Raw genomic sequence first — 25909 nt, forward strand, 5'->3', positions numbered from 1 at the left:
GAAAATGTATTGTTTTGGGTCAATCCCAAAATTCAGCCCTGATTGGTCAAGAGAAAAGCACGTGAAAAGAGAGTCACGCGCTTTCCAGGAACCCGTCAGGAAGAAGATAAACAAAACAAACCAGAGAGGAAGGCAGCGTGGACTCCGACGAAATGATAGAAAGTTCGTTTAAAGACGTGAAAATACGGAGATAAACCTCATAAAGATAACTATATGGATGTTATAAAGGTGAGTCCAGCTATATTATTGAGGTTTTACTGAAATGCAGTCGAGTTTCTTGCCCAGATCTCTTGCAAATAGTGTCATCTCTGGTTAGCTCCTGTGCTAAGTTGTTATAGCCTGTTGGCTAGCAAGTAGGTTAGCTTGCTCGCTGCTACTGTAGAGGGGAGGGACGGAGGCCATAGTTATTGAGAAACAAGATTTAGTTCCGCGTTAAACCTCACCATATTTAACGAAAAATTCGTTGTTAAACCATCATAGTTTCTCTCTTAATGTTGTTTTTGTGTTTCGATAGTAGTTTTATGGTTCGTTTATCTGATAAAGAGTAGTCTTATCATTGGTCATGGTTTACACGATTTCAGACGGAGTGCTAGCTAGCAAACCCCGTATTATCACGATTTCGATTTGCATTATAAACGCATTCTCCCTCAATTCAGTTTTAACTACAGAGTCACTGTTTTATCATTGATTTGGTTTGAATAACCTTGCTAGCTAGGTTAAAAAACGTTGATGTTAATAATTTTGTCTTGAAAACAACAGCAGTCGTACATGGCCGCCCCTATCGATTTGGAAAACTAATACTGGCAGCATGTTAACTCCTGGACACAGTTTCGTCAAACATGACATTACAGGTAATGTTCAATTTTCGACACAGCTGGAATAGAGGATTTTAAACGTTTTGAAACCATTTGTCATCTAGGTAACGTAAATTTCCATGCATGGACGATATCCTACCTTTGCATTTCAAGGTAACCATGGCGCAAACTAAGTTATTAGATTTGAGTTGTCACTATATGGCAAGTTTTAATAATGGGATGATCATATCAGTGATATATCAAGATCACACATCTACTTAAATAATGGATTTATAGGTCAACTAAAAGCAGCACCAACAGCTCCATAAGGGTACACGCCCCCACCTGTGTAATGCCAAGAGGAAATCTTCGGAAAGCAGTATGCCATGTTTTGTTTGGTTCTACAGCGAATCACACGTTGAATTTTCTACAGGGCTTGCACGGTGTAGTTTTTTAGATGAAAAATTGTATTTGCTTAATTGAGAGACTGTACTTCCAGCGTGGCCGTTTGTATTTTTTACATGTTTATAATCGGTTGCCTCATTTAAATGGGTATTTAAACTAATACTGCACTCATGTTGTTTATAAATGTATTTCCTTGAAAACCGTGCGATTACATTTCTTGGGTTTATCTATGTCCTCAGCCATTTATGTAACGTGATCGGGCCTTTTAATATTGTTTGTTGCTTGCCTGTTCAACCTATCGTGAAATAGGCAGGGTATTTATCGAAAATATCCCCTTTGATAGATGGGACGCAATACCAATCATACAATCGAGGAGGCGGGCTAACACAAGAGTGGTAGCCAATGGCACATCGACTTTTCGTGGGCGTTGGCTCGAACTGAATGTGGGTTAGGTTGACATATTATTATTTGTTTGCAACAAGGTCCATGTTGAGTTCAGGGTTTTTTCGTGTGTTAGTAGGTCAGAGGAAGAAATCAGATTTTAACCGTTCAGATTGTGCAGGCATTGAAGAAATACGAGGCCGAAAACCTCTATGTTTATGTTCCAGATTAGTGGTCGTGTCCTGTCACTGCGCACCAAACCCTGAATAAAGAGCGTGTTAGCTTTGTTTTTTAATCAACCTAATTACCGAAGTGCTAAACGTGGAAACGCAAATGGATGGCATTGCTTGCTCATAATGCCGTCTGGATGGATCGTGATTAACTTATCGTTATTATGTGTTGGAACTATGTGTTTATCGATCAAAACAATGATCAAATTGTGTGTTTACAAGTGTCCAGTAAACATCTACCCATACAACGAAAACCTACAGTGCTAGGACTATGAATTTGGATTGGGCATTATAAGCCCTCAAACTATTTGCTCTACTTTTGGGCATTAATCAAGATATAGCCTTTCTGATAGGCCTATATTGGAGTAGATATTCTGTACCCGAAGCTGTAACCCTATGGACTGGACAGTGATAATTTAGTCAGTATGCCTGTACATCCATAAGGACAGCATTTTGCATTCCAAAGAGAATGTGTGTTTAGTCTTCGTCAAAGTGCAAAAATCCATAAGTGTGCACACATCAATGTAGGCATTGTTTTGAAAAGGATAATACAAACATTAGCAACATGTTGATATGCTAGGAGATTAATAAATGATTAAATGATTACTGGCTCTCAAGCAGTCACAGCTAATAATCAGTATATTATTTATCATGTAAATGAATGCATCCAAAGGAAGGCAGAGGCAGGAGTCTTTTTGCATATCAGCCGGAAGGCAGACACCTGCTTGGCTGTTACTGCTTCTCTGAAAACTCAGAAGGGGGCGAGAAAGAGGGAGAGCATGCATGTTCATGTTGGTTTTGTTTCTATATTTTATGTGAAGATCTGATCACAAGGCTGTACTGAAATTAATGATTTGATCATTAGACATGACCTGATACGCTTGAACATTCTTTGCTTGATGGGCTAAATTTGACTGCAAATTCAGCACTTCATTTTGACACCATTGACAGTTTGTGTTTCCTGTTTTATTGGCAGAGCCGTAGCATGCCTACAGCCTCAGTGGGGTAGCTCATGTGGACGCAGCACGCCCACACACAGACGTCTCGCTCTCTTCAGTCTTTGTACAGGGGTCCTCTGAGTCTTGCCACTAAAAGGGACTAAAAAGTGCCGTAAAAGCTGAGGAACCTTATTTTGATCTTTCAATATTCAGCCTTTGCTGTGACTATACTGACAGTGGTCGCTTTGGTTAGCTCTTGTGCTGATTTACCTGTGGGACTGTGCAGACTGTAGCCCACTTATTCAGCCATTGATGGTCTATGAGCAACAGCAAGAAAGAGTAAAAGAAACAAAACGGCAAAACAAAGCCTGTTCAGTTCTGCCTTTTTTTTTTTTTTAGGCAGTACAGTAGTCTGACACAGCCGAACCTGAACCAAACCCTACTGGTATACCTCACAGCCTTGATGTGGCTGCTTTGTGATGTCATGTTACCAGAAATGCGTCCACCTTTTGAAGGTTTTAGAATATCTTATTAGCATAGATTTTAAGAAACATATTTAAGTTTCTATAACACACAGTGCTCTGGCCATTAAATAGCCTTAGTTGCGGAAATGGCCTTAAATTAAACAAACAAACAAACCAGAAATGCGTAGAGGGAATAAGAATGACACCAATTCCTAGTTTGGGCATGTTGGCTTTGTGGCTCCCTTTACTGCTATGATCATAAACCTATGTAAAAGGTTAACTGTAAGTGTATGGGAACAGAGTTCCTATATACACGTCGCTCTTTTATGATTATGTTCCCCTAGCTAGTGTTGTCTAGCTCTATGATGCTCAAGACATTTATAGATGTCTTACAGTCAAGCTAGCAACATTGAGGTCATTCTAAAGTTACATGGACGGATAATTATATTATGGCATGATTTAGATTTAGCCTGTTAAAGAAACCAAATTTACATATCTGATAATGAAGTACATGACACTACAAATAGTAAATGCTCCACGAAAGTATTAAGTATATTAACTCTAAGTATAATATTTACCCCTATAGCTTAGTTATAACAGCTGCGTTCAGTGCTCAAATGGCTAAGTGTTCTTGGTTAGGTAAATATTAAGCCGTGTTTGATAATCCCTCCTGACAAAGTTTGAACTAATATGGTACCTAGTAACGCAATAGGGAAGTGATCTCATATGGGGAAATTTGCACGCCTGCAAAGGAAACTAAAATCTCCATTCATTCTGCTGCCAGACCTGCAGAACTAAGCAGTAAGATCTTTTTCTAGCTATGTTAGTTCTTATTTGGCACTACTATTTAAAAATGGAGTTTCATCAGCACAGCATACTGACGTCTCTGGTGATGTTGTGCTACCATTGGGGCGATGGATTAAACTGTAGTATAATGGCTGTAACCTGAGTTCTAGAGGCAGGCGAGTGTGTTTTCCGCTCGCCGTTGTTTTTCTCTCTCCATCCGTGTGATCTCATGTTGACTCTGTCGGCTCATGCGTGTGGCTCAGCTCAGAGCAGCACCTGATAATGGGCCTCATCACGTGGAAATAGTACGCCTATCCCACCCATCCACTCATACACACACCTGCCCACACACACATACACACACAAACTCCCTTCATTAGAATGACATGATCATCTGTCACAAGAAGAGCTGTGAATGGTCCTGGCTGCTGGTGGTTGTCATTTGGCTGGTGTGCCACCTTTAACCAACCTGTGTGTGTGTGTGTGTGTGTGTGTGTGTGTGTGTGTGTGTGTGTGTGTGTGTGTGTGTGTGTGTGTGTGTGTGTGTGTGTGTGTGTGTGTGTGTGTGTGTGTGTGTGTGTGTGTGTGTGTGTGTGTGTGTGTGTGTGTGTGTGTGTGTGTGTGTGTGTGTGTGTGTGTGTCACAGAACAGGCTTACCACAACAGACAGAGGCCTGTGTGCTGTGTTGTTTTGTTCCGAGGTATCCATCTAGTCCATAGGCCCATGGGAGTAAGCATCCAAGTCAGATAGTATCTAAGTTATTTCATTTGTTTGGATTATGCCATGGCAGAGAGCAGTTTACTCGGGAACAAAGCCAGTTAAGAATCTCTGTTATGAATAGTCCCTATCTGCTCGTGGCCCTTACCAGAGAGTCCGGAGATGAGATACCATATGCTCTTTATGCTCTTGTCCCTAGGCTGTCGTGAGTGTCTGTGTCTGAATCTGACTGTGTTTTGCGTGTATGTATGTGTTTGCATAGTTTAGGGTGACCGGTTTGGGAGTCCAGCCTGTCCACAGCATGCAGCGAGTTAAAGGGCTTTCCCTGCAATCACTTCCCAAATAGCTGCTGCGAGCCCAGCTAACAGGTGGGGATGGTGGAGCAGGGCAGATAGCCAGATAGGCTAATGTCCCTCCTCCCTCCCCGCTTTGTTCCCTCCACTGACATTTAAGCTCCAAGTTCAGTAATGTATTAACCCTAACTTACTGAACTGTGGCATAGTTGTGCAGTGGTTGCAGGCAGGCTGCAGTAGGGAGAGAGAGAGAGAGAGAGAGAGAGAGAGAGAGGGAGAGAGAAATATATAGAGAAAATGGGAGAGAGAAATATAGAGAAAATGGGAGAGAGAAATATAGAGAAAATGGGAGAGAGAAATAGAGAAAGAGAAAGCGGGTGAGAGAGACGGTGTGTTGTCTGGGTTGTTGTTTTCCTCCTGCTGTGGGTAGTATGCAAAGCCTGCTGCCGTGTGCAGAAGCTCGAGGATGATAAGATGCTTATTTGACTCGAGACTGCACACCGGCAGGAAATGATGTCATCAGCCACAAGAGGAGCTGGATTGTTTTGCTGTTGCGCTGCAGCTGGCCAGCAGGGCTCTCTCTCTCTCTCTCTCTCTCTCTCTCTCTCTCTCTCTCTCTCTCTTACCTCATCTCACTATCTCTCATTCTCTTCATTTCTCCTATCTGTCTATCTTCCTCTCAGTCACAGATACTTTTTCTCGCGGCATATCACAACTGATTGGCTATGCAGAGGGCGTCTAGTCGTTGCTATTTGGGTCCCTGTTTTTTCGAGGCGATTCGGGTCCCTCTTAAGTAGCAGTAGGGAGAGAGGAGAGGGAACTGTGACTGTTACAAAAATAGCCCTCGTTCGTCTCTCTCCCTCTTACTCTCGCACTTTCGCTCTCATTCTTTCTCTCTCTATGCCTCTATCTCTCCCTCCGTCCATCTGTCTCTCTCCCTTCTTCTCTCTCCCTCTATCTGCCTCGGACCAGACGAATTCGCTGGCTGTCGCGGTTGTCCTTCCATGGATATGACCAGACTCTCTCTGCCGACCTCCGTAACTCTCTCTGACCACGGTTAAAGTGGCCAGGCAGAGGGAGGCCATCTTTTTTTTTTTTTTTTTTTCCCCTTTTGTACCGTGCCGAGTCTCGCTGCCTAGTGCTGTCTGTGTGGCCGTATTTAAATGCACAGACGTTTTTGACAGGCAATCGCCCTTCGTTCTCTCTCCCCATCTCGACGCTTCTCTTGAGTCTCGATTTGTGAAACAGCATGCCATTTGTTTGTTTTCGTTTAGCTCTCTCAGTTTCGTTTATTCATAGGGGATGTTTCGCTGAAGCTTGTGCAGGGACTCGAGCGGTATGTGTGTGTGTGTGTGTGTGTGTGTGTGTGTTTCTCATTGACATGTCATTTTCTCTGATTTTGTAGAGCCTATTACATCTCTAACCTCTCTAACCCTTTCCCTCTGTTCTTGTTCTGCTCTGGGTTCGTCCTGTCCACAGCGACCAGACAACGGAAGAGGACCGCACAGCCGTATCTAAATGAGCTGTTAGGCCTCCGGATCAGGCGAGCGGACACAAAAAAGGACTTTGTTTACCACCCAGAGACCAATTTTCTACTGGAGTTTTTTGCATAAAAAGGAAGTGGGAAAAACAGAGACGCCGAGGAGTGCAGGTTGCGAGTGAAAAGTTTCCGATAAGGAACTGGCGATCTGTGCTTGGCAATGCCTCAGGTATGTTGTAGCTATGTCCGTCAGATACCATATGGTTCGAGCCAGACATGTCTCGAATATCTCCATAAGCCCTTGAGACACAGTGAAAAAACTGCAACTGAAACTGAAATAACAAAAATGACCTTACAAGTGAAGTATTACTGGTTGACAACTAAGGTCTCCTGTATTCCTTATGAAATGATGGCAGAAATTTAGCAAAATCACACCATCGACCAGTCTTCGAATGTTAAATGTAGATGTGTTCATCTGCGTTGTTTATGCCTGACATGTCCATCTGCTGATTAGTGTCTAACTGCTGTTGGTTGATGTGTGTTGTAGCCCAGCATTAGTGGGATGGACCCTCCCTTTGGGGATGCCTTTCAGAACTACACTTTTGCTGACCAGGCGCTGACTAGCACGGATCTATTGGCCAACAGCTCAGACCCAGACTTTATGTACGAACTGGTGAGTAGCCACAGGTGATGGAGAAGGTGCAGCAGCCCTCCACCCCTCCACTAACACATGACTGGCCATGTTGAATATCTTTACTCTCCAATAATCAATATACATGTCATGCATTTATGAATCGACTACTATAACTATAGAACTCTCTAACTTGTAGAAATACAGATGAAATATGATGGTAAAGTGGTTTGCTTTTAGTGGTTTGCTTTTAGCGCTTTTCAAATAAGGAGTTAATCAGCATAAAACACGATTTAAGTGATTTGAATATGTGTTAGTGGCTAGCCTTTGTATATATATATATATATATATATATATATATATATATATATATATATATATATGTATGTATGTGTGTATATGTATGTGTGTGTGTGTAATATATATATATATATATAATCTGTGTGTCTGCCTAATGCCCACGTCCTCTCTGTGCCATGTGACTTTCCAGGACAGGGACATGACGTGCCGGCAGAGCCCCAAGGGAGACATGCTGGGCGTGGGTGAGTGCCGGGAGATGGAGGGCATGGAGCCGCTGGTGGAGCTGGGCGACAGCAGCGAGCTAGCCCATAGCTCCAACTTCGAGCAGTGGGACAGCTATTGGGAGGACCTGACCAAGTACACGCGGCTGACCAGCTGCGACATCTGGGGCACCAAGGAGGTGGACTTCCTGGGCCTGGATGACTTCTCCAGCCCCTACCAGGACGAGGAGGTGATCGGGCGGACGCCCACCTTGGCGCAGCTCAACAGCGAGGACTCGCAGCCCGTGTGCGACACGCTCTACCACCCCGACCTGCTGCAGCCGCCGGGGCCCAAGCAGCCCATGCTGCTGCCCTCACTCTCGTCTGCGCAGGGCAAGAAGGCCGGCCGGCCACCCCACTCCTTCCCGTCCTGCTCCACGGCCTCCTCCTCGTCGGCCGCGACGGGCAGCCAGAACCAGCTGCCGGACTTCGCCGAGGGCTCGCAGAAGGCCACCTGGCCCGTGGCCACGAGCACAGAGACCATGTCCAAAACCCAGTACCAGGGTTCCTCCAAGGCTCTCGGCACGACTACAATGGAAGGCGGTGGCATCGGAGGCGGGAGTGACTTTGTGCGCAAGGCCAAGGTGCGCATCAGCGGCCCCCACCGCTACCCCGGCAAGCTCCCCGACCCCCAGGCCAGCGCGTCGCCCTCCGGCTCCTGCTCGCTTCTCGAGCTCCCCAAAGTGGCCGCCGCCACTGCCAGTCTGGCGACCCCGCGCCCCGGAGCCAGCAGGGCCTCCTCCGCCGCCGCCCAGGCCTCTCCCGACGGCCCTCTGCCCGCCGCAGGGGACCGGAAAGCCGCCGTAGAGGGCTCCGTCAAACACGAGATGCCCGCAGGCCCGGAGGTGGGCACCTCGCGCAGCCTGCCTGTTAAGCTTCACTTCCCCGCCATGCCAGGGGCCAGCGAGAGCCTCCTGCCCGTGGTCGGCGTGGCGACGACCGACGCGGAGACGACGGGAGCCGTGGCAGCCGCGGCGGCAGCGGGCGATAAGACCAAGGAGGAGGAGCACAACTACTCGCTGTTCCTCACCAGGGCCAGGCTGGCGGGCAAAGCGCTGCCAGAGGAGGAGGAAGTGGACGAGGAAGAGGAGGACGAAGAGGAAGGAGAGGAGGAGGACGACGAGGGAGCCCTGGAGCTGGATGACGAAGACCACGACGAAGGCTTCGGCAGTGAGCATGAGCTCTCGGAGAACGATGATGATGAGGAGGAGGACGAAGACTACGAGGGGGACAAAGACGATGACATCAGCGACGCCTTCTCCGAGCCAGGTATGAATGACTTGCAAAGGAAAACACTTCAAATACCACCATAAGCTGCGAGTCGAGGAAGAGTATTTTAGGTCCAGGGGGTTTTCCCAGTAATATCAACAGAGCCGCATGACGCAGCAAAACAAGTTATTCAGAGTCTGACTGTGGAACTGTTCCAACTGCCCACAGTGAGGTGCTATCGGGGTAGTTAGCAGGCTAAAAGACACTGTGGGTTGAATAGAAACGATTGCTTTGTGCTCAGTCATTGCATGGCGACTGGTGGATCTATCTGTCGAGTCAGGTCGCTCTGGTGGGTTTGTCCAAGCATAGGCTCTGTAAGCACGACTGCAGTTATTGAATATGACTCATTCTCTTACTGTGTTTTGCTTGTTCTCCTTCCTCCCCTTTTCCTGTCACGCACCCCCCCCTCTATTCCTCCATTTTTTTCTTTCTTTCTCTCTCTCTGACTGTTTATCTCTCTACTTCTCTATATTTCACATGTGCTGTCTGTCTCTTCCACTGTATCTCTGAATCTTTCATGCTCCAACTCTCTCTCTCTCTCTCTCTCTCTCTCTCTCTCTCTCTCTCTCTCTCTCTCTCTCTCTCTCTCTCTCTGTCTCTCCCTCCTCCTCTCCCCCCTCCCAGGCTGTGATGCTGATATGGTGGAGGATGTGAAGGGCCTGACGGCAGGCCTTTCCCGTAAGAGGGGGAAACGCCGCTACTTCTGGGAGTACAGCGAGCAGCTGACGCCCTCCAAGCAGGAGCGCATGCTCAAGCCCTCTGAGTGGGACCGCGACACCCTGCCCAGCAACATGTACCAGAAGAATGGCCTGCATCAGGGTAAGACGCACACATGAACACACACATACACACATATACACGCATGCACGCTCCTTTACTCATGCGTACTCACAAAATCATCTATGTCATTTCATTAAGCACAGCCTGTAATAAGAAGTGTGACTAGGGATAACAGCCGCCGAGGTGTCCCGATATAGGGAGGCGGAGGCAAAGTACTCCACTACGGGAAGTGGTATGGAGATTCCTCTGCCATGTATCCCATGGAAAAACGATAAAAAAGTACTCTCTGTGGGGCGGGGGGGTGAAGATTAATGTGAGGGATGGCCATAGAACTGAACTCGGTCCACTAAAAGGGAACCAGGAAGTGGACCAAAACAAAAGGGACTCTGTTCATTTTGTATTCACATTGTGAGTTCATTTGAAAGAGGATTCGGATCTCTTTCTGGTGCACTGTGGAGCAGCTCTGATGGGGCCTCAGTTTCCTTCCTGTTCACACTATACCTTCTCTGGGGGTCTCAGACCTTAGGCTAATGCTTCGGATTATGGGCTATGTAGTTGCTCATTTCCATCATCAGGTTAAAATAATTATCATAACCCATAGTTGGTGTGGTGATTTTGTTTAATTAATTTTTTTTCTGAAATATTATAATATATTTTCAGAATGAATTTATTGAAGTTATTGCAAATATCCTTTTGAGCTGTCAGTCAACATGCCAGCCAATCGCACTGTCTAACTCAGTGGTGGGCCCGTCCCACCTGGTTACTGTTGCTATGCCCAACTTAAGCTTACGTCTAGAATGACAAGTGAACAGCAGCCCGTTCGACAGAGCCTAGCAGATCATGCAAAATGGTGAGTAATGAAGAATTAGCGAACTTTGGAATACATTGGTTAGGCTACCAAAAGCTTGGATAAAAAGAAATTCAGCCGAACGTTAACGTTGCAACACGCCAAATTACAAATGTCTGTAGGCTAAGCCCATCATGAGCCTAATGATAATAGTTATTTTTTAAATAATAAACGACATTCCTTCTCTTTTGGCAATGGAAAGTCAAGTATGACAAAATAGGCTAGCCTACAATGCAAAATGTGAGAGAACCCAGGGCGATTTGTGTTCACAATGCACAGATAATGCGAACCTTGCCAGTTCGATTCGCGTTAGAGGGGTCTGAGTTCAGTAGGCGTGTTCACATATGCACAAAAAGGGCTGAGTCATCAATCAGTTCATTTAGAAGCCTGAAAGGGACAAGTGTGAAAACACCCTAAATCTTAACTGAATGTTTGTGTGTACAGGCAAGTACACCCTGAAGAAGTCCCGACGAACCGACGTTGAGGACCTAACTCCAAACCCTCGTAAGCTCCTCCAGATTGGCAACGAGCTGCGGAAGCTAAATAAGGTCATCAGTGATTTGACGCCCGTCAGCGAGCTGCCCCTCACTGCCCGTCCACGCTCTCGCAAGGAGAAAAACAAGCTGGCCTCCAGGTATGTGTGTGTCGTGCTTCACTGAACACCAGTGTCCAATATTTAGGATTTCATTTTCTCCTTGTGCTCAGTGTGGTTTCAATTATGAGCAGGTAACCCTTTCTCTAGCTGTCTTTTCATTCCTCTTTTTTTTTTTTTTCTTTCTATTCTCTCTCTCCTTATTTGGGTCTTCAATACACACAGCACACAGCTCTGCTTAGTCATACTAGAACACTGGCAATTATTGAGTGTGAAAAAAGTCTTGTGACCGATGAACTTGTCTGCCAGTATGTCAGTCTTAAGTGTGTGTTTGTTTCTTTGTCTCACATTCATCTCACAGGGCTTGCAGGCTGAAGAAGAAAGCCCAGTATGAGGCCAACAAGGTCAAGCTGTGGGGACTTGGCACTGAATACGGTACATTGTTTCCCAGTGGAAACCAAACAGTCCTAGGCACATTCCGCACACTGCCATATTTCAGATACTGTGTCTGCCTCACTGACTTTCTAGCAAGGCCCTCTTTAAGAGATCACACGAGTCTTGATCTGTGCTGGTGTGAGAGAAATGAGGATGTTTCTGAAAGAGGTTAAATGTTTCAGAATGATTGAATACAGGGGCATGAGTTCACAGAGATGATTGTTTGACTGTTTCTGTCTGCAGATCGATTGCTGTTTGTGATTAACGCCATCAAGGAAGAAATCGTTAACAGAGTCCAGGATCCGACAGACGACAAGGAAACATGTATGGCTGAGAAGCTTGACAAACTCATCGATGAGACATTGGGTAATTTTCCTCTTCAGGAAGTCCAAAGTCTATAAACAATATTCTCATAGCGCTGAAATGAATAGGAAAATCGAACAGCCGCAGGTTTATTTCAGATGATATGATACATTAAGTATTTGCAACAGTTGGCAAAGAAGAATGAGGAAATTGTTGACTAAGATGAAGGTCCTACATTTATCGTGTGTGTGTGTGTGTGTGTGTGTGTGTGTGTGTGTGTGTGTGTGTGTGTGTGGTGTGTGTGTGTGTGCTTTTTTTTTTGTGCCTCCAGTGAAGTCGCCAGTTGCCGGGCAGACGTCGGATTTCGTGAACCAGATTCTGGAGACCACTGGCCGAGGGGATCCCACAGGAGGGCTGGTGGGGCTGCGTGTGCCCACGTCGAAAGTGTAGAGGTGCCCCCCCCCCCCACACACACACCCCAACAACCCACGTTGGACAGCCGGGCACAGAACACCTGAAAAGCCATCTGCGCCATTCTCCTCCATGCTCTGTATCAGCCCGTTGTCTGCATGACCTCCTGACCTGGAAATGCATCCTCCCCCCACACCCCTCTGCACCCCCGGCGGCCTCAACGGTCCCTGTCAGTACATACATGCCAGCCCTGGTATCCAGTATGTATTTACGCACTCAACGCACATATATATAGATATAGATATATATATGAAAATATATACACATACATCCAGAACCGTGAACCGTAATAGTCCCTGCACTCAGTAGTCTTTCTCCAACCATCTCTGCATGTGCTGGTATAAAACAAAAACAGAACCTGATCGTAAGGGCCGCCATTTAAAGCCAATATACAAGATACCTCCTGTGAAGAATTTTTTTTACTTTTAGTTTATGTTTTTGTTTGGAAATTTTCTCTAAAAAGAAAGAGGAGAAAAGAAATAACAAAAGCAAAATAATAAGATATTGCAGTAGCTTTTTTCTGTAGTGTCCAAGAAAGGGCCTGAAGGATGCACCTCTACTAGCATGGGAAAGCAGATGTAGAATGTGAAGATCGTCACCTCATCAGGCTGCATAGTATAGTCAAGAGTGACCACAGCTGTGGGATTTTAGTAGTCGAAAAAAACAATGAAAAACAATCAAGCTTGTAGAAATGGGCTCTGTCTATTTTTGTCTTGTAATCAGATAATCAGATGACCTGCTTCTCCATATTGTTCTGTGTAAACATGGTGGCTCTTCGCCCCGACATCTGCAGTGGATGTGTACACTTCTTGAACTGCGTCTGCTTTCCCATTCTAGTACAGTAGCATAAGCAGGTGATCCTTTGCAAACTACATCAAAGGCAACGTAAAGAAAATCAAAATCAAAAAGAAACAACAAAAGTGAGGAAAAAAGAAAGAGAAGCATCCTTTTCTAAACAAAACAACTCTCTTAAGTCTGGGATGGACTCAGAGGAGCATCGCTCTGATGAGGTCTCGTCGTGGGTGGGAGCGATCTGTAGAGTCGTTGAAAGGGGCTTTGTAATTCTGTTCCTTTATGCCGTGGCTGTTTCTAGTTTATTTTCCCTCCGCAGAGCTGAATTTGTAAAACCAACTTGAACAGATGTTAAAAAAAATTAAAATATATATATAAATATCCCATTCTATTCAAGGGGAGGGTTGGGTCAGGTTGGGGATAACTCTTCTAACTGTATACTAGATGGAGAACCATATTGATGACCCTTTTTTCCTTTGCTCTGTCTGTTCTGGTAGAAGTGTCTTCACATGATCGGAGGGATAGCACACACCCCGGGCTAATTTGGCAGTGTGGCAGCTAGTTGGTGGTGGAGGAGGAGGAGAGCGGGTCAGGATCTGGCGTGGGGCTGGATTGGGGGGGTGGGGGGTGGGGTGTTGCTCGGGTATGGGTGTGGGAGCTGTTCACATAGTGTTGGAGATTCCTTAGAGGGGTGTGTGTGTGTGTGTGTGCGCGCGCGCGTGTGTGGGCGCGCGTGTGATCTTATTTGTACTGAATAACAGATTCATTGTGCCTTGTAGTTAAAATGAGCTGATTTCAGTCGTCCTAGTGGAGAGCCTGTCGTGGACCATTTTATCTGGGAGGGGAAGGCGGCAGAGATGCAAGCAGGCTGCTGTCAGAGGACTTGTGTTGCATCTCTGCTCTTTAAAGCTATTCTGAATGTACATAGGAGCATGGGAAATGCAGATATATGCCACAGAGTCTGTGCATTGTACCATAAGATGGCTCTGATATAAGATACATTTAATTTTACTCTTTTTTTCTTTTGGTACTCTGAAAGGGGTGTTTTAAAGTGGGTGGGGAGGTGTTTGGGGGGCTCTTTTAAAGATAAATATTCGTATATGAAATATAAAAAAATATTTGCACACTATATTTTGAACGCTTTTTTTTGTACCAAAGACACATGCAACGATAAATGGCTACTAGCCAGACTAAGTAAGGTTTTGCACAGCTTACCTGACACCGTATTGAATGTAGGAAAAGTGACTGGGGTCAGGGATTTTCAACGAACTGTGAAATTAGCTTGGGTCCAATTATCAACAGAAAGAAGCATTCACGTGCATGGGCATAGTGTCCCCCTGTACTGTTAGCATGGAGGTTGATCCATCGCAGTGGAGGCACTAATGTTGAGTTGATTCCTGCAGTTCATTTTCCCATTACTTTATTATTTTATTTTTTTTTGGTTGTGGTTGCTTTAGTGCTTAGCCAGGCGTATATTATATACACACACATATATATATATATATATATAGGTTACCTTTATAATTAGCTTTATTTTTGCCTATGTGTTGTGTAATGATAAATAACCAAAAGGTTTATTATGTTTGGTAGTTTTATTATTTGTAGATTAGTGTACAAATCCCTGTATATGATATGCATATATGTACGTGTCTCGTGTTCTCTAGTACTGTATTCTTCCATTCTCAAAAACCACACAAGAATTCTAAAATGCCACTTTACCAAGCATGCCACATCAGAGGAAATTAGATGGGGAGGAAAATTGAAAACGTAAAAAAGTCTGTATATATTTTTTTTTTTTACTGATTTGCCTTGAGTCTTTCTGATTGGGTTGTGAAAAAAAGGCTGTGTTTTTGGTCTTTTTATCGGATGTTTCTGAGCACATTAGGAAGCCTTCAGCACTCCCTCTGTGAATAGGTCACTTTTAGTTCGATGCTTGACTAACTTAGAACAGAATCATTCTTAGATACCTACTTGCTCCTCCGTAAGTCCTGTCGGATATCTCAGATGAATAGCTTGCTCGTTCTGAAATGCTCTACATAAATATTGTGTTTTAGCCTCTGTTACATTGTGTCTTTGATATGTACTGCTCAGATTATTGCGTTTTTGTCTGGTTGTACTAGTTGAAGCTGAGGAGGTGTGTGTTGTTTTTGTCCGTCTTGGCTCACGTCTTAAGCATTGAGGCCAGTAAGGCATATTGATGTTGACAAAATTTTTGTTGTCTCTTGTTGTCAATGATCTTCACAAAAGGAGAGAAGCTATCAAATTAATTCCATTACCAGTGCTAACTGAAATATTTCATTATTAGTTTTTGTTATATCTACAGAATAGTGAAGTTGATATTAATCAAATGATTCAAGTGTCTTGACAGTGACACTTTGTTGTCCTGAGTTAGTCAGAGAACTGGCATGAAGGATGTGTATCACTGAGCCCTTAAAAGTTATTTGAAAGAATAACAAGATTCACTCCTAAAAGTCTTCCCTGACTTGGTATACCAGATTGAATTTAGTTACTAGTGACTCGCACTTTTTGGCATCTTTGCATCAGAGCAGCATGACTAAGATTTACGATTAAATATATGAAAGAGAATAAATGAATGAACGTAGGGTTGGCTAAATAAAAATTTTGCTCTTGTGCGCTCTCCTCTACAAGCTTACAGATTTGGCCCTGTAAGTCTTAGAGCTGGTCGAAGGTAGGTAAGCTTAAGTGTAGGCTGCCCTCTCTGTGTACCAGTTTAGCTTTGACTCATAAAACTCTTGGACACAGCACTGTCTTTTGAACCCTGCCTTTCTCCATGTAGCTCAAGTCCCAGGATCAGACCCTGGTATGAATTTTTAGTTCAATCCAAGAAGGGAAAATCCTTTATCTCTTAAAGCATGATGGATATTTAAATATTCGTTATTTGATTTTTTTTTTTTTTAAAGGAGAAAAAATAGAACATACCTATTTTTCTTTTTGTTGTGATAACAGTGTAGTTAATAATTCCCTTTATACCGTCCAATGTTTTACTATTGTTGTTGCAGTGTTCTCTCTAAATGTTGATACCTATATTATGTATACAGTTATATATTACAAGCTCTATATTACATGTAAGAGAAAGAAAGCACTTTGTTAAAAATATGAAAAAGATTAAGAAAAACAAAAAAAAAGAAATGCATTTTCCTTCCATTTTGCTGCTAAACTGGCCTCGTTTGAATGCTGCAGAGAGTACTTGACTTAAACAACCTGAGCAGGTCAGAGATGGATGAGGAGGTCTAGGGGTGAAATGCCTCTGGTGATGGGCCCTGTGTGTGTGTGTGTGTGTGTGTGTGTGTGTGTGTGTGTGTGTGTGTGTGTGTGTGTGTGTGTGTGTGTGTGTGAGAGTGATGACTCTGATGTCATGAATTCATTTGCCTTCAGTAGACATTTCCTATGGAAAAATCAAACTCTGCTCTGGGTTCCTCTTCAGGTTGATGTACAGTGTAGACACATTTCTTCTGGGGTGATTCCAGAGAGTGCTATTGTCATATATATATATATATATATTTTTAAAAGTTAAAATGATTTGAAAACAAACGTAATTTGTACTTGTACGCAGTGGGGGAAGCTCTGAGATGCAGCAGTAAACCACACATGTTTCCTGTACGTAGCTCAGAAGGAAATCTATATCTCTGTACTGTATGGTAAAGTCATTTGCCGCTATGGGGAACCGATACTGAAAAGCCTACCTTTTGCCTTTCCCCCCACCCATCCATTTGTTGGAGAAAAAGCTAAAACGCATGTTTCAAGTGCAAGTTTATTCTTTTTTTTTGTTCTCCAGAAGTAGCTCCTTTATAGTGTTGTCTACAACCAAGCAGACGTACGTGAAAACGATGTTGCGTAACGTGTGCATCGTGCTCAGAAGCGATATCCATCCATCTGTACAGCAAGGCATGGACAGAGAGGAGTCTTGAGAAGTAGAGGATTTTCCATTGTGCATGTTGATCTCGATCTAGTGTTTTATGGGTAGAAAGATTGGGGCTCGGACAGGGGCATCAGTGGCATGTTATCGCAGGTTAGTTAGTTTGTTTGTTTGTTTGTTTTTTACATTGAGCTGAATGGACACAAGCTGTGCAACTTTACAGTATATCAGGAGACTCTGTGGCATTTTAACAGTCAAGGAAAAGGTTGTAATTCAAAGCCAGTACTCGTTTAAAATGTTTATTTCTTATATCCTCACATACATTACTGAGATTAAGCTACTGCATCACGCTACTATATGCTTAGCAGGAAATTCATTTTTTTTTTAAAAAAGGGGGCTTTTGTCGCTAATCTAAAATAATCTAATCTAATCTAATTTGTGTCATGCATGTTTCGGCATGAACACAATTTAGAAGGATGGAATTTTGTCAGACCATTTGTTTTTGATCAGCCATAATGTGTTTTTTGATTTAAAAAAAAAAAAACGAACTAACTGAAGAATCAGTGAAAATGAAAAGGATGTGAAGATCATACCTGTAACGCAATATGGACTGAAATCACTGGGATGTATCTCCACAGTCTAACATTGTCTAACAAGTATCATATTCCTTGGAAATGCAAAACTACTTAATTGCCTGCTTACTCAAGGTAGCACTCGCTGCTCCAAAAGGGAAAGAAATTGGCTCTCTTGTTTCTGATCTGCCCTGAGCTTTGACCATAGTTCTCAACATGTTGTATAGTCCAGAAAGATGCTGCTACATCCCTTGCTAAAGCCTCCTGCTACCCTGTGGCATGAGGGTGTTGGTGGGGCTGCAGTAAGCCAGACACTCGCTCAAAGTCTGTGCTCTGACACTGAGAGCTGCTCAGACAGGCTGTAAGGCTTTGTGTAAGAATCATTCCTGTTGTCGCATTTTATATAGATCTCTAAAGCTTTCTGCATTATAAAAGTCCCTGTAGTTGATGATCGTCCGAGAGAACCAGAATAATGTTCTAGCTGTGCCCATGTTCCGGAACACAGTACCATCAAACTTAGTTGGGTGGAATTTCAACATGTTACTTTTGTCCCTTTAAAAAAAAAAAAAAAAAAAAAAAATGTTTGTCCACATAAGAGGAGAGAGGAGAGATGTGTCAGTCATTTTCTCTCTGTCTCTCTCTCTCTCCCTCTCTCTCTACTCGACTGATTTTTGGCATGCATATTCTTTTAGTCAGGTGTTTAGTTCATGTCTAGAATTTTAGGATCCTTATTAGTGTGCTATGCAGGCTTTTACTCCTTTGAGTATAGCACCATATTGTGCTGTGCAGTTTCCAGCTCTGTCCTCTCCTCTCTCCGTTCTTTTGTTTTTTGTTTATTTTGTATAAAAAGTTATTTTTTCAGCTTCATGGATGCTTCCTATGAGGTAAATTCTTCTGATGAGTTTTTTGTAAAGTTATTATCTCTTAAGTTCATCAGGTGAATCATGTTGTTTTTGTTTTTGTTTAGAGAGGAGAAGTCATAAACATTTTGCTGATGGAAGCTTGTGTTACTGTTGCTAAATAAAACACCCTATTTTCAACATATGTAACCTGTTAAATGCTGTAGGCCTTTTTCTTCAATTTTGTTGTTTGTTTGCTTGTTTTGCTTTTCGCACACTTATTTCATGGACCTAATTGAAAAAAAAAAAGCTTTGTAGTGCAACGCTAAGCTCTTGTCACACTGATCAAGTGTCTCTTACAAAAAGTGCTCCCTCATGTGAACAGTTTTCTTTTATAGACTTGTATACTGTATTACACAATCTTGCCGATCAGAAGTTGTTCAGAAGCATTACAGAAGCATTCCTACATATCATCACTGCAGATGTCCCTCTTTGCTTGTTAGAGCCTCCCCTATGCTCTAAAGCTGTATGTTGTGTATATAGACCTTTATTTTTGGTAATGATATGGTATCTTTAACATGAAGCACTTCAATGCAGAGAGTATGTGAAAGGCATGGACACTGTGCATGTAGATCCAGCTCATTCGACGTGTGTATGCGTTCTTATTTGTCATTGGAACAGAGCTGTTGACATGAGCGTCTTGAATCAAGGGCTGCCCATGTTCAAGGTTGCCACCCACAGTCTCCAAGCATAACCAATGAGCACAAGTGTAGAAAGAGGAGGATTTGTATAAGGTGCCTCATATATTCACATGCAGTTAAGCTATCCTTGGCGTTCCAACTATTTTTATGACAAGAATATAGTACAATAAACCACAAAAAATAACCCGTATTGCACTCATATTTTGTTTCCAAAAAATCCAACATTTATTTTTAATACGATGCCTGCAAAATCAGGTGCCTTATTCAAACCGATGAGAATCCAAACTTGATCTACATATACTCTTACAAAAAAAAAAAAAAGTCTTGACATTTTTTTTTATGGATACACAATTGTCCTTCTCCCGTCATGCCAAGAATCTAAACACAATGTGTTGTGACATTTTGAAAAACAATTGTATGGAGTGGTGGTGAAATTGTGCAGATGGAAGCTGTCGCTGCTCTGCCTCTCGCAGGTTCCATTTTAATGATGAATGTAGTCTTCCTTCAAATGATTCAATTGAATATTGAGAGAAGAACTTCTTACTCAAAGATATGTCCAGTGTAACATTGGGTGAGAGGCTTTCCAAAGAGTGCTGCAATCATGGTATAGATTAATTTGAGCTCTTTCTGGAGTTGTCCTTCTTTCTGTAAACTTCTTTTTTTGTTGTTATTCTTTTTGTATTTATGCTCAAATCTGTAAGTTGGTGCACAAGTTTGAATTGTTTGATTGAATTGTTATTTGCCTTTTGTACTTGGCCCTCAATTAGACTTGCCATGCCATTACGCTGTTCATCTTGACATGTTTTCCTGAGTTTTCACGTCACTGACATTGACTTCAGTAGAAGTACATGATTCCACATGATGAATTATTCTCTCTGAGCTACACGGTAGGCCCCGAACTGCCTTCCATGGGTCTGCGGTCTTTTATTTTTTGGAGAACTCTCCACTGCAAAGGTAGATCTAACTCGCTAAAAACAATGACAAACCCTCAAGAGTTGTGTCCTCACAAATGTGCAAGATAACTGTGCCTCTCGATTCCTCGGTCTCTACTGTGCTCTAGACTGCTGGCTTATCTCTGTACTCCTGGAGCAATGTCACACAGACACTGAAGAATACACTTCAGTCATACACTTATACATACATACATACTCACACCCTCTCTCTTTCTCTCTCTCTCACTCACACACACACACACACACACACACTCACACACACACACACACACACACACACACACACACACACACACACACACACACCAACCACCCATTTGCAGATGGCCTTCCGCAGTCTTTCATCATGGACAGATGAAAACAAGGTTAATGTCAACGCAACATGACACACACACACACACACACACCGAGGGGGCGCATTGTTGAAACCCAGATCTGTCCGGAACCAGAGACCGCCATGGAGAGGAGTGACTGGACTGGACTCAAAAACATGGTGCTTGCGGGCCAGGTCCCGGACTCTCAGCTCAGTATAGCAGGGTATGGCGAGGGTCGCGTCCTGTCTTTTCCTGCCCTGCATTCCTCCTGGAAGCTTGGCCACCGCTTCATTTCCTTCTCCTTTTGGTTCTTTGGAGAAAGTCTGTCAATCCTCAGTCGTAGTGAGATGTAACACGCACACACATCTCTTCACACACACACACAAACATGAAGTGGAAAAACTTTCCTTTTGGAGACATTGGGTAGGAGTTGTATCTCACCGCCCATGGTGCTGAATTAGACATTTAAAAAAATGAGTTTGAAAAAAAAAAAAAAAAAATCTGTACTTGAACAGCCTAAGTGACTGAGAGCCAGACTTGGCACACCATCCTTTTTTTTGTTTTCTCGGCGCGACTGAGGAAGGCACCACCGTGACTCCCTGTGGCAGTGGCAGAACCATGAGCTGCTTCTCACTGCGTAGACACCAGTGCCAAGGCCTTGCCCCACTCCCCCACCCAATATGATGGCAGACTATCGGAGTAACTGCTGAGTGGGAACCGAGAGGAATTGCCAAGGGCCTGTTTGGAACTGAAGGCAAAGAGGAATTCAGAATAGCATGGGTGGCTATGAGGACAGATGTCTTACCCTAGCACTGAAGTGTTTGGGTCACCCTTCTCTGCACTGGACTCGTGTAGACCGACAGACAGCCAACCCGTACCGATTACAACTCTGCGAAACTCTCCACTTGTGCACACACACACACAGGGGGACAGACATACACATTGCGGTGATTTACATTTCCTTCCAAACTTGCCAAAATTAAACATAATGGTGTGAGAGCAAATTTGACCCTTGACATTGGTTGTGGTTACGGCAAACAAGAACCACCAAAATCCATACAACACACTCAATTCAAGACAATTACTAAGAGTCTCACCCATCCTTTAAAAATGAAAAAAAGTCACACGGTAACTCATGATCTTGATGTAATGCTTCTGATGTTGTATGGTAAACTTCTAGATAATTTAGCATGGGATCTTTACGTAGCTAGTACTGTGTGCGTATCCCCCCCCCAGTGTAAAATCTCTTGTCACCTTAGGAAGGCTGTATTTCATTGCTAAGTGCTCTGTTCTAGAACTCTTGGTGAAATTCTTAAGCAAATCTGCAGAAGCGTATCCTGCTGACGTTAACATTAACTTGATCCTATTAGCAATGTCTATATTTGTAGTTCACATATATGCCTGTTCAAATACAATATCTTGACAGTTGTTATATTTATGTTTAAATGTTGTGCTGGGTTTATACTTTTGATGTTCTTCTCTTGTTTTCTTTTCCATTTTTGTTTTGATTTTTTTTTCCCTTCTTTTATTTTTGAGGCATAATTAGTTGGAGACTTCATCTAGATCATTGAGCTTTGTAAATGTCCAGATGTGAAGTAGGCTTTAGAGTCTCAGTTGTGATTGATTTTGTAAAGATGTCTGCTTGTATAATTGTGCCTCATTTTTGTTTGTTTATTTGTTCTTGTTTTCTATCATTATCCTTAATTATGTCACACCATTGTATCAGCCCGGAGTTGGTACCACAGTTTTGCTTGTAACCATGATAGTCTAATTCTGTTATTGATTTTAATATGAAAATAAACTTTAGAAACCATTGTTTTTTTCTCGTTAATGTAATAAAACAGAACTTGCATTGTTATTTTGACATTAGGCATTAGCTTGATGAATAGATCTAAATACAATTGCATTCACTTTACACTACTATGGCACAACACACAAAATCATAGCAGGTTGGCTAGTCAATTAATTTAAATGCTTACCAAAGTCACATTCATTAAAACAGTCCACCTTAAATATATCTAAGCCTAGGAATAGGCTAAGCACACTGGAACATGATGAACATATGATCATCATGGAGGCATAGTCATAACTACTACTACTTAATTGTGTAGAAATATAAGTTAGACCACTTTGTTACTTAGAGTAACTTAGGAAGAGGTGGACATCACAACTATTCAGTTTCATCCAGACTATAATAAAGCCCGGTAGGCGGCAGTAATGAGCCTAACAGGGTTAAGTCAACCACCACAAAAGAGCACACAGAGAAGTTTAGCCAATCATCGAGCACCATTTTCCAAAACAAAAAAGATGGCGGTACTTTCAGATTTTAGAGTCCGAATTTGTAGTCAAGAAATCATCAAACATGACTTACAACTCAAGGCACTTATACAGGTAAACATAAACATTTCATCCCCTCGTTACTACGATTTTATCACAAGTCATAATCCTAGCCAATATTTGATTTCAGACGAAACTGTACTAATCCATCGTAACGTTTAATTAACGGACTCCTGATGGCGACTCGCGGGCAGCATTTCTTCAAAAGTATTCAAATTGGCACAATATGCCTGTACAAAAAATAAATAAATAATTGTCTGTACTTTAAATCAGGATATAAACGATTGCCTCGGACCCCAACATGTACTGGATGAGTTGAATTTCCAAGTAAAAGTCAAGTTCCGTCAGCTTAGACGCAGGATACAGGTGAGTAGCCTACCATACGTTTCTTTTTCAGTAGCGTCAGTGAAGTCCCTAAAAAGCATTACATGATTGTAACTGAGTGGTATAGATTTTTTTAATGGTCCATTATCGAATGGTTAAAACACGTCAAGACGCAATAGGCTGGATATTAATTCTATTTTAACCAGAAAGGTCTCCTCAAGGTCATGACAAATATTGAGCTACCTTTTCTCTCAGGGTTTAGAACAGCTGGCAAAGGAACAAGACAGTGAGAAAGATAAAAATATTATCCTGTGTGAGGCAGATGGACATCGAAAACAGATATTGAGGTAAGGCCGGGTTCCTAAATAAAGAACGTCATTAATGAATGCATCTAACTTGATTCAAATATTGTTATGTAGGACTCCTCACTTCTGCCAAATGTGTTTCCATTCGATGGGTGCTTTGACTGTTATGCCATGGTATTTGGCAGATGCCTTTATCCAAAGTGCCTTACACAGTATATGAACACTTCAATAGTGAAAAATAATAGTTTCAAATCAAACTGAAAAGCCTACAATAAGCATAATTGTGTATGTAATGATGATGACTGGGATCACTAATGAACTCTTCTTGATGCTAATGTATGCTTAGTAATCAGGCTGCATGGCGTAAGGCAAATCTAACCTGCAAGCTCCTCATAGACAGTATGGAGAAGGATGAACTACTAAACAGGGGAATCGGTACAGTCAGACCTAGGTGAGCCGGCCACACACTTGGCCACAGTCTCTCTCTCTCTCTCTCTCTCTCTCTCTCTCTGACACATATACTCATGACCTCCATCATTAGTGCATGGAGTGTAATACATTCTTTTGCTGAGTGGAGCTGTATGTTTCCATCTCTTCTTTTGTGTGTGTTTGTGTAGGAAGACCACCAAGGAGAGCCTGGCTGAGATGAGCAGTGACATCACTGAGTCACTCATGATCATCAACCGGCTGATGTCCGAACAGGTCAAGCAGAGTGAGGGGACTGTTAGCCACTTGGGTAAGACAATACATGACTTCTGATTGGGGTTGGCCCACCATGTAAGAGCACATTGACCACTTTTTGTCATGCCTGTGTTACATTTATTTGTTTTGTTTGTTTACTTGTTTTTGTTATTTGGATTAGTTCAGGTTTGCATGTTTCTGTATGGATTTTCTTTGGTCTGCCACGTTCGTTTGTTAGGTATTGCTAAATCTTTAGATCTTTTGCATCGCATAAGTCTGATTGAAGGGAGAATGTATTCATTTAATTAATGAATTGATTGATTGATTGATTGATTGATTGATTAATTATTGCCCCATCATAGCTGTTTAAGATTGTCACGTTGACATCCTTTTCCTACCACAGTAATCTCCTCGAGGACTGTTCTGGAGACCAATGAGGAGTTCAGGGCACTGAACGGGGCCATCCATTTAGGAAGGAAGCTGATCTTAAAATACAATCGTCGAGAGGTCACAGACAAACTCCTCATCTTTCTGGCCCTGGCCTTGTTTCTGGCCACAGTAGTCTACATTGTGAAGAAAAGACTCTTCCCTTTCCTTTGACAGCCATAAAGACATGATCCTGATGAGTGGGAAAAGAGAAATGGGTTTCCCCTTTTTTACTTTCTGTCAAAGAAAAGGTTGTTGGAAGAGCAGGACAAGAACCTTTGCCAATACAGGGTGAATGAAAGGGATATATATATAGCGGACTTGGACTCTTTTCACACTAGTTTTGAGAGAGGGTAATCGGTCACTTAAGGGGTTGGGCAAAAATGTAGGAAATAGTTAATGTGATGTCTTAAAGGAATTATCCGGAGTAAAATGCACTTTAGATCAATTTACGGATGATTGGGAGTACATACGTTGAGTTGACATCAAAATCATGTCATTCGGATGTGTTTTGAGAAAGTTCGATTTTACCGTTTTTAGTCAAAACTCGTTAGCGTGGAAGTGAGAAGGGCATATTATTTCGCCGCTACAAAACGCTATTTTTATACCTCTTCTACAGTTCCAAACAACATTACACTTACGTGGTAGTGAGTAGAGGGTCCCTAAAGCCAAACCGAAGTATCCCGAGGTCTTTATGTGGTCGGATAGAGAGTCCAGAATGAATTTCATCAAGCCAGTACCTTTCCGGAAATGTTGCCATCTTTGCTGCCATCTTTGCTGCCATCTTTAGGGGAAAGTCCGTAGGAGTCAATTGCCAAGTGTGCTCTAGAAATTCACAATTTCGTCGCAGTTTAAAAAAAAAAAAAAACATAGTCCAGTCCATACAACTTCATTTCAATTTCAAAAGAAATACTGGACTATGTTTTTTTTTTTTTTTAGAGGTATAAAATAGCGTTTTGTAACGGCGAAATAATATGTCCTTCTCACTTCCACGCTAACGAGTTTTGACTAAAAACGGTAAAATCGAACTTTCTCAAAACACATCCGAATGACATGATTTTGATGTCAACTCAACGTATGTACTCCCAATCATCCATAAATTGATCTAAAGTGCATTTTACTCTGGATAGTTCCTTTAAGTGAACATTCCTGTGACTAGACTAGAATAAGAGAGTTTTAACTTATGTTGTGTGGAATAATCTATACCTGTTTTTTGCACTGGCTGTTGTTTTAAATGAGGTGAATGTGAATAGTTTGTATAGTGAACAAGAGGAAACTTGTATCTTAAACATGCTGCATTCCAAACACTTGATGTCAAAACCAGAACTACTGTCAATATGCTAAAGCAATGCAATTGTGAAGCACCAATTTTTATAGATTCTTTGTCGAATTTCAAGAGATTTTATCCAGCC

The 25909-nt window shown here is 42.6% G+C and overlaps 2 protein-coding genes across 5 annotated transcripts; both read left to right on the plus strand.

The window, feature by feature from the left end:
* The first annotated feature begins 92 nt into the window (after positions 1-92).
* crebrf (creb3 regulatory factor) lies at positions 93-13535 on the plus strand. 4 transcript variants are annotated; one of them, XM_076273645.1, is made up of 10 exons: positions 93-228; positions 760-851; positions 6488-6717; positions 7036-7161; positions 7610-8948; positions 9573-9767; positions 11020-11209; positions 11529-11602; positions 11846-11968; positions 12237-13535. In XM_076273645.1, the coding sequence occupies exons 3-10, from the start codon at positions 6709-6711 to the stop codon at positions 12353-12355; spliced, it is 2175 nt and encodes a 724-aa protein (XP_076129760.1). In that variant the 5' UTR covers positions 93-228; positions 760-851; positions 6488-6708; the 3' UTR covers positions 12356-13535. The 4 variants fall into 4 exon arrangements, with proteins under 4 accessions (XP_076129760.1, XP_076129762.1, XP_076129761.1 ...); XM_076273647.1 differs by lacking the exon at positions 760-851; XM_076273646.1 differs by lacking the exon at positions 93-228 and having other exon boundaries at positions 282-851.
* A 273-nt stretch (positions 13536-13808) lies between these two features.
* On the plus strand, positions 13809-25405 carry bnip1b (BCL2 interacting protein 1b). Its single transcript, XM_076273649.1, has 6 exons — positions 13809-22815; positions 23035-23127; positions 23341-23432; positions 23737-23841; positions 24008-24126; positions 24475-25405. Exons 1-6 carry the CDS (start codon positions 22642-22644, stop codon positions 24669-24671), a joined length of 780 nt encoding a protein of 259 aa, XP_076129764.1. The 5' UTR covers positions 13809-22641; the 3' UTR covers positions 24672-25405.
* The last annotated feature ends 504 nt before the right edge of the window (positions 25406-25909 follow it).

This window comes from Alosa pseudoharengus, unplaced genomic scaffold (assembly GCF_046254945.1).
Source record: "Alosa pseudoharengus isolate Yale_2024_CS ecotype anadromous, Long Island Sound unplaced genomic scaffold, YU_APseudo_1.1 YU_APseudo_1.1_scf_8, whole genome shotgun sequence".
Taxonomy (NCBI): Eukaryota; Metazoa; Chordata; class Actinopteri; order Clupeiformes; family Clupeidae; genus Alosa; species Alosa pseudoharengus.

What these genes read in the sequence shown, in the direction of transcription:
- crebrf (XM_076273645.1), top strand. An exon ending in GAAGAATGGCCTGCATCAGG is followed by an intron (nt 9,768 to 11,019) that starts GTAAGACGCACA and finishes TTGTGTGTACAG; the next exon opens with GCAAGTACACCCTGAAGAAG. An exon ending in GGGACTTGGCACTGAATACG is followed by an intron (nt 11,603 to 11,845) that starts GTACATTGTTTC and finishes TTCTGTCTGCAG; the next exon opens with ATCGATTGCTGTTTGTGATT.
- bnip1b (XM_076273649.1), top strand. Translation starts at nt 22,642, where the DNA reads ATGAGCCTAACAGGGTTAAGTCAACCACCACAAAAGAGCACACAGAGA. An exon ending in AGCTTAGACGCAGGATACAG is followed by an intron (nt 23,128 to 23,340) that starts GTGAGTAGCCTA and finishes CTTTTCTCTCAG; the next exon opens with GGTTTAGAACAGCTGGCAAA. An exon ending in ATCGGTACAGTCAGACCTAG is followed by an intron (nt 23,842 to 24,007) that starts GTGAGCCGGCCA and finishes GTGTTTGTGTAG; the next exon opens with GAAGACCACCAAGGAGAGCC.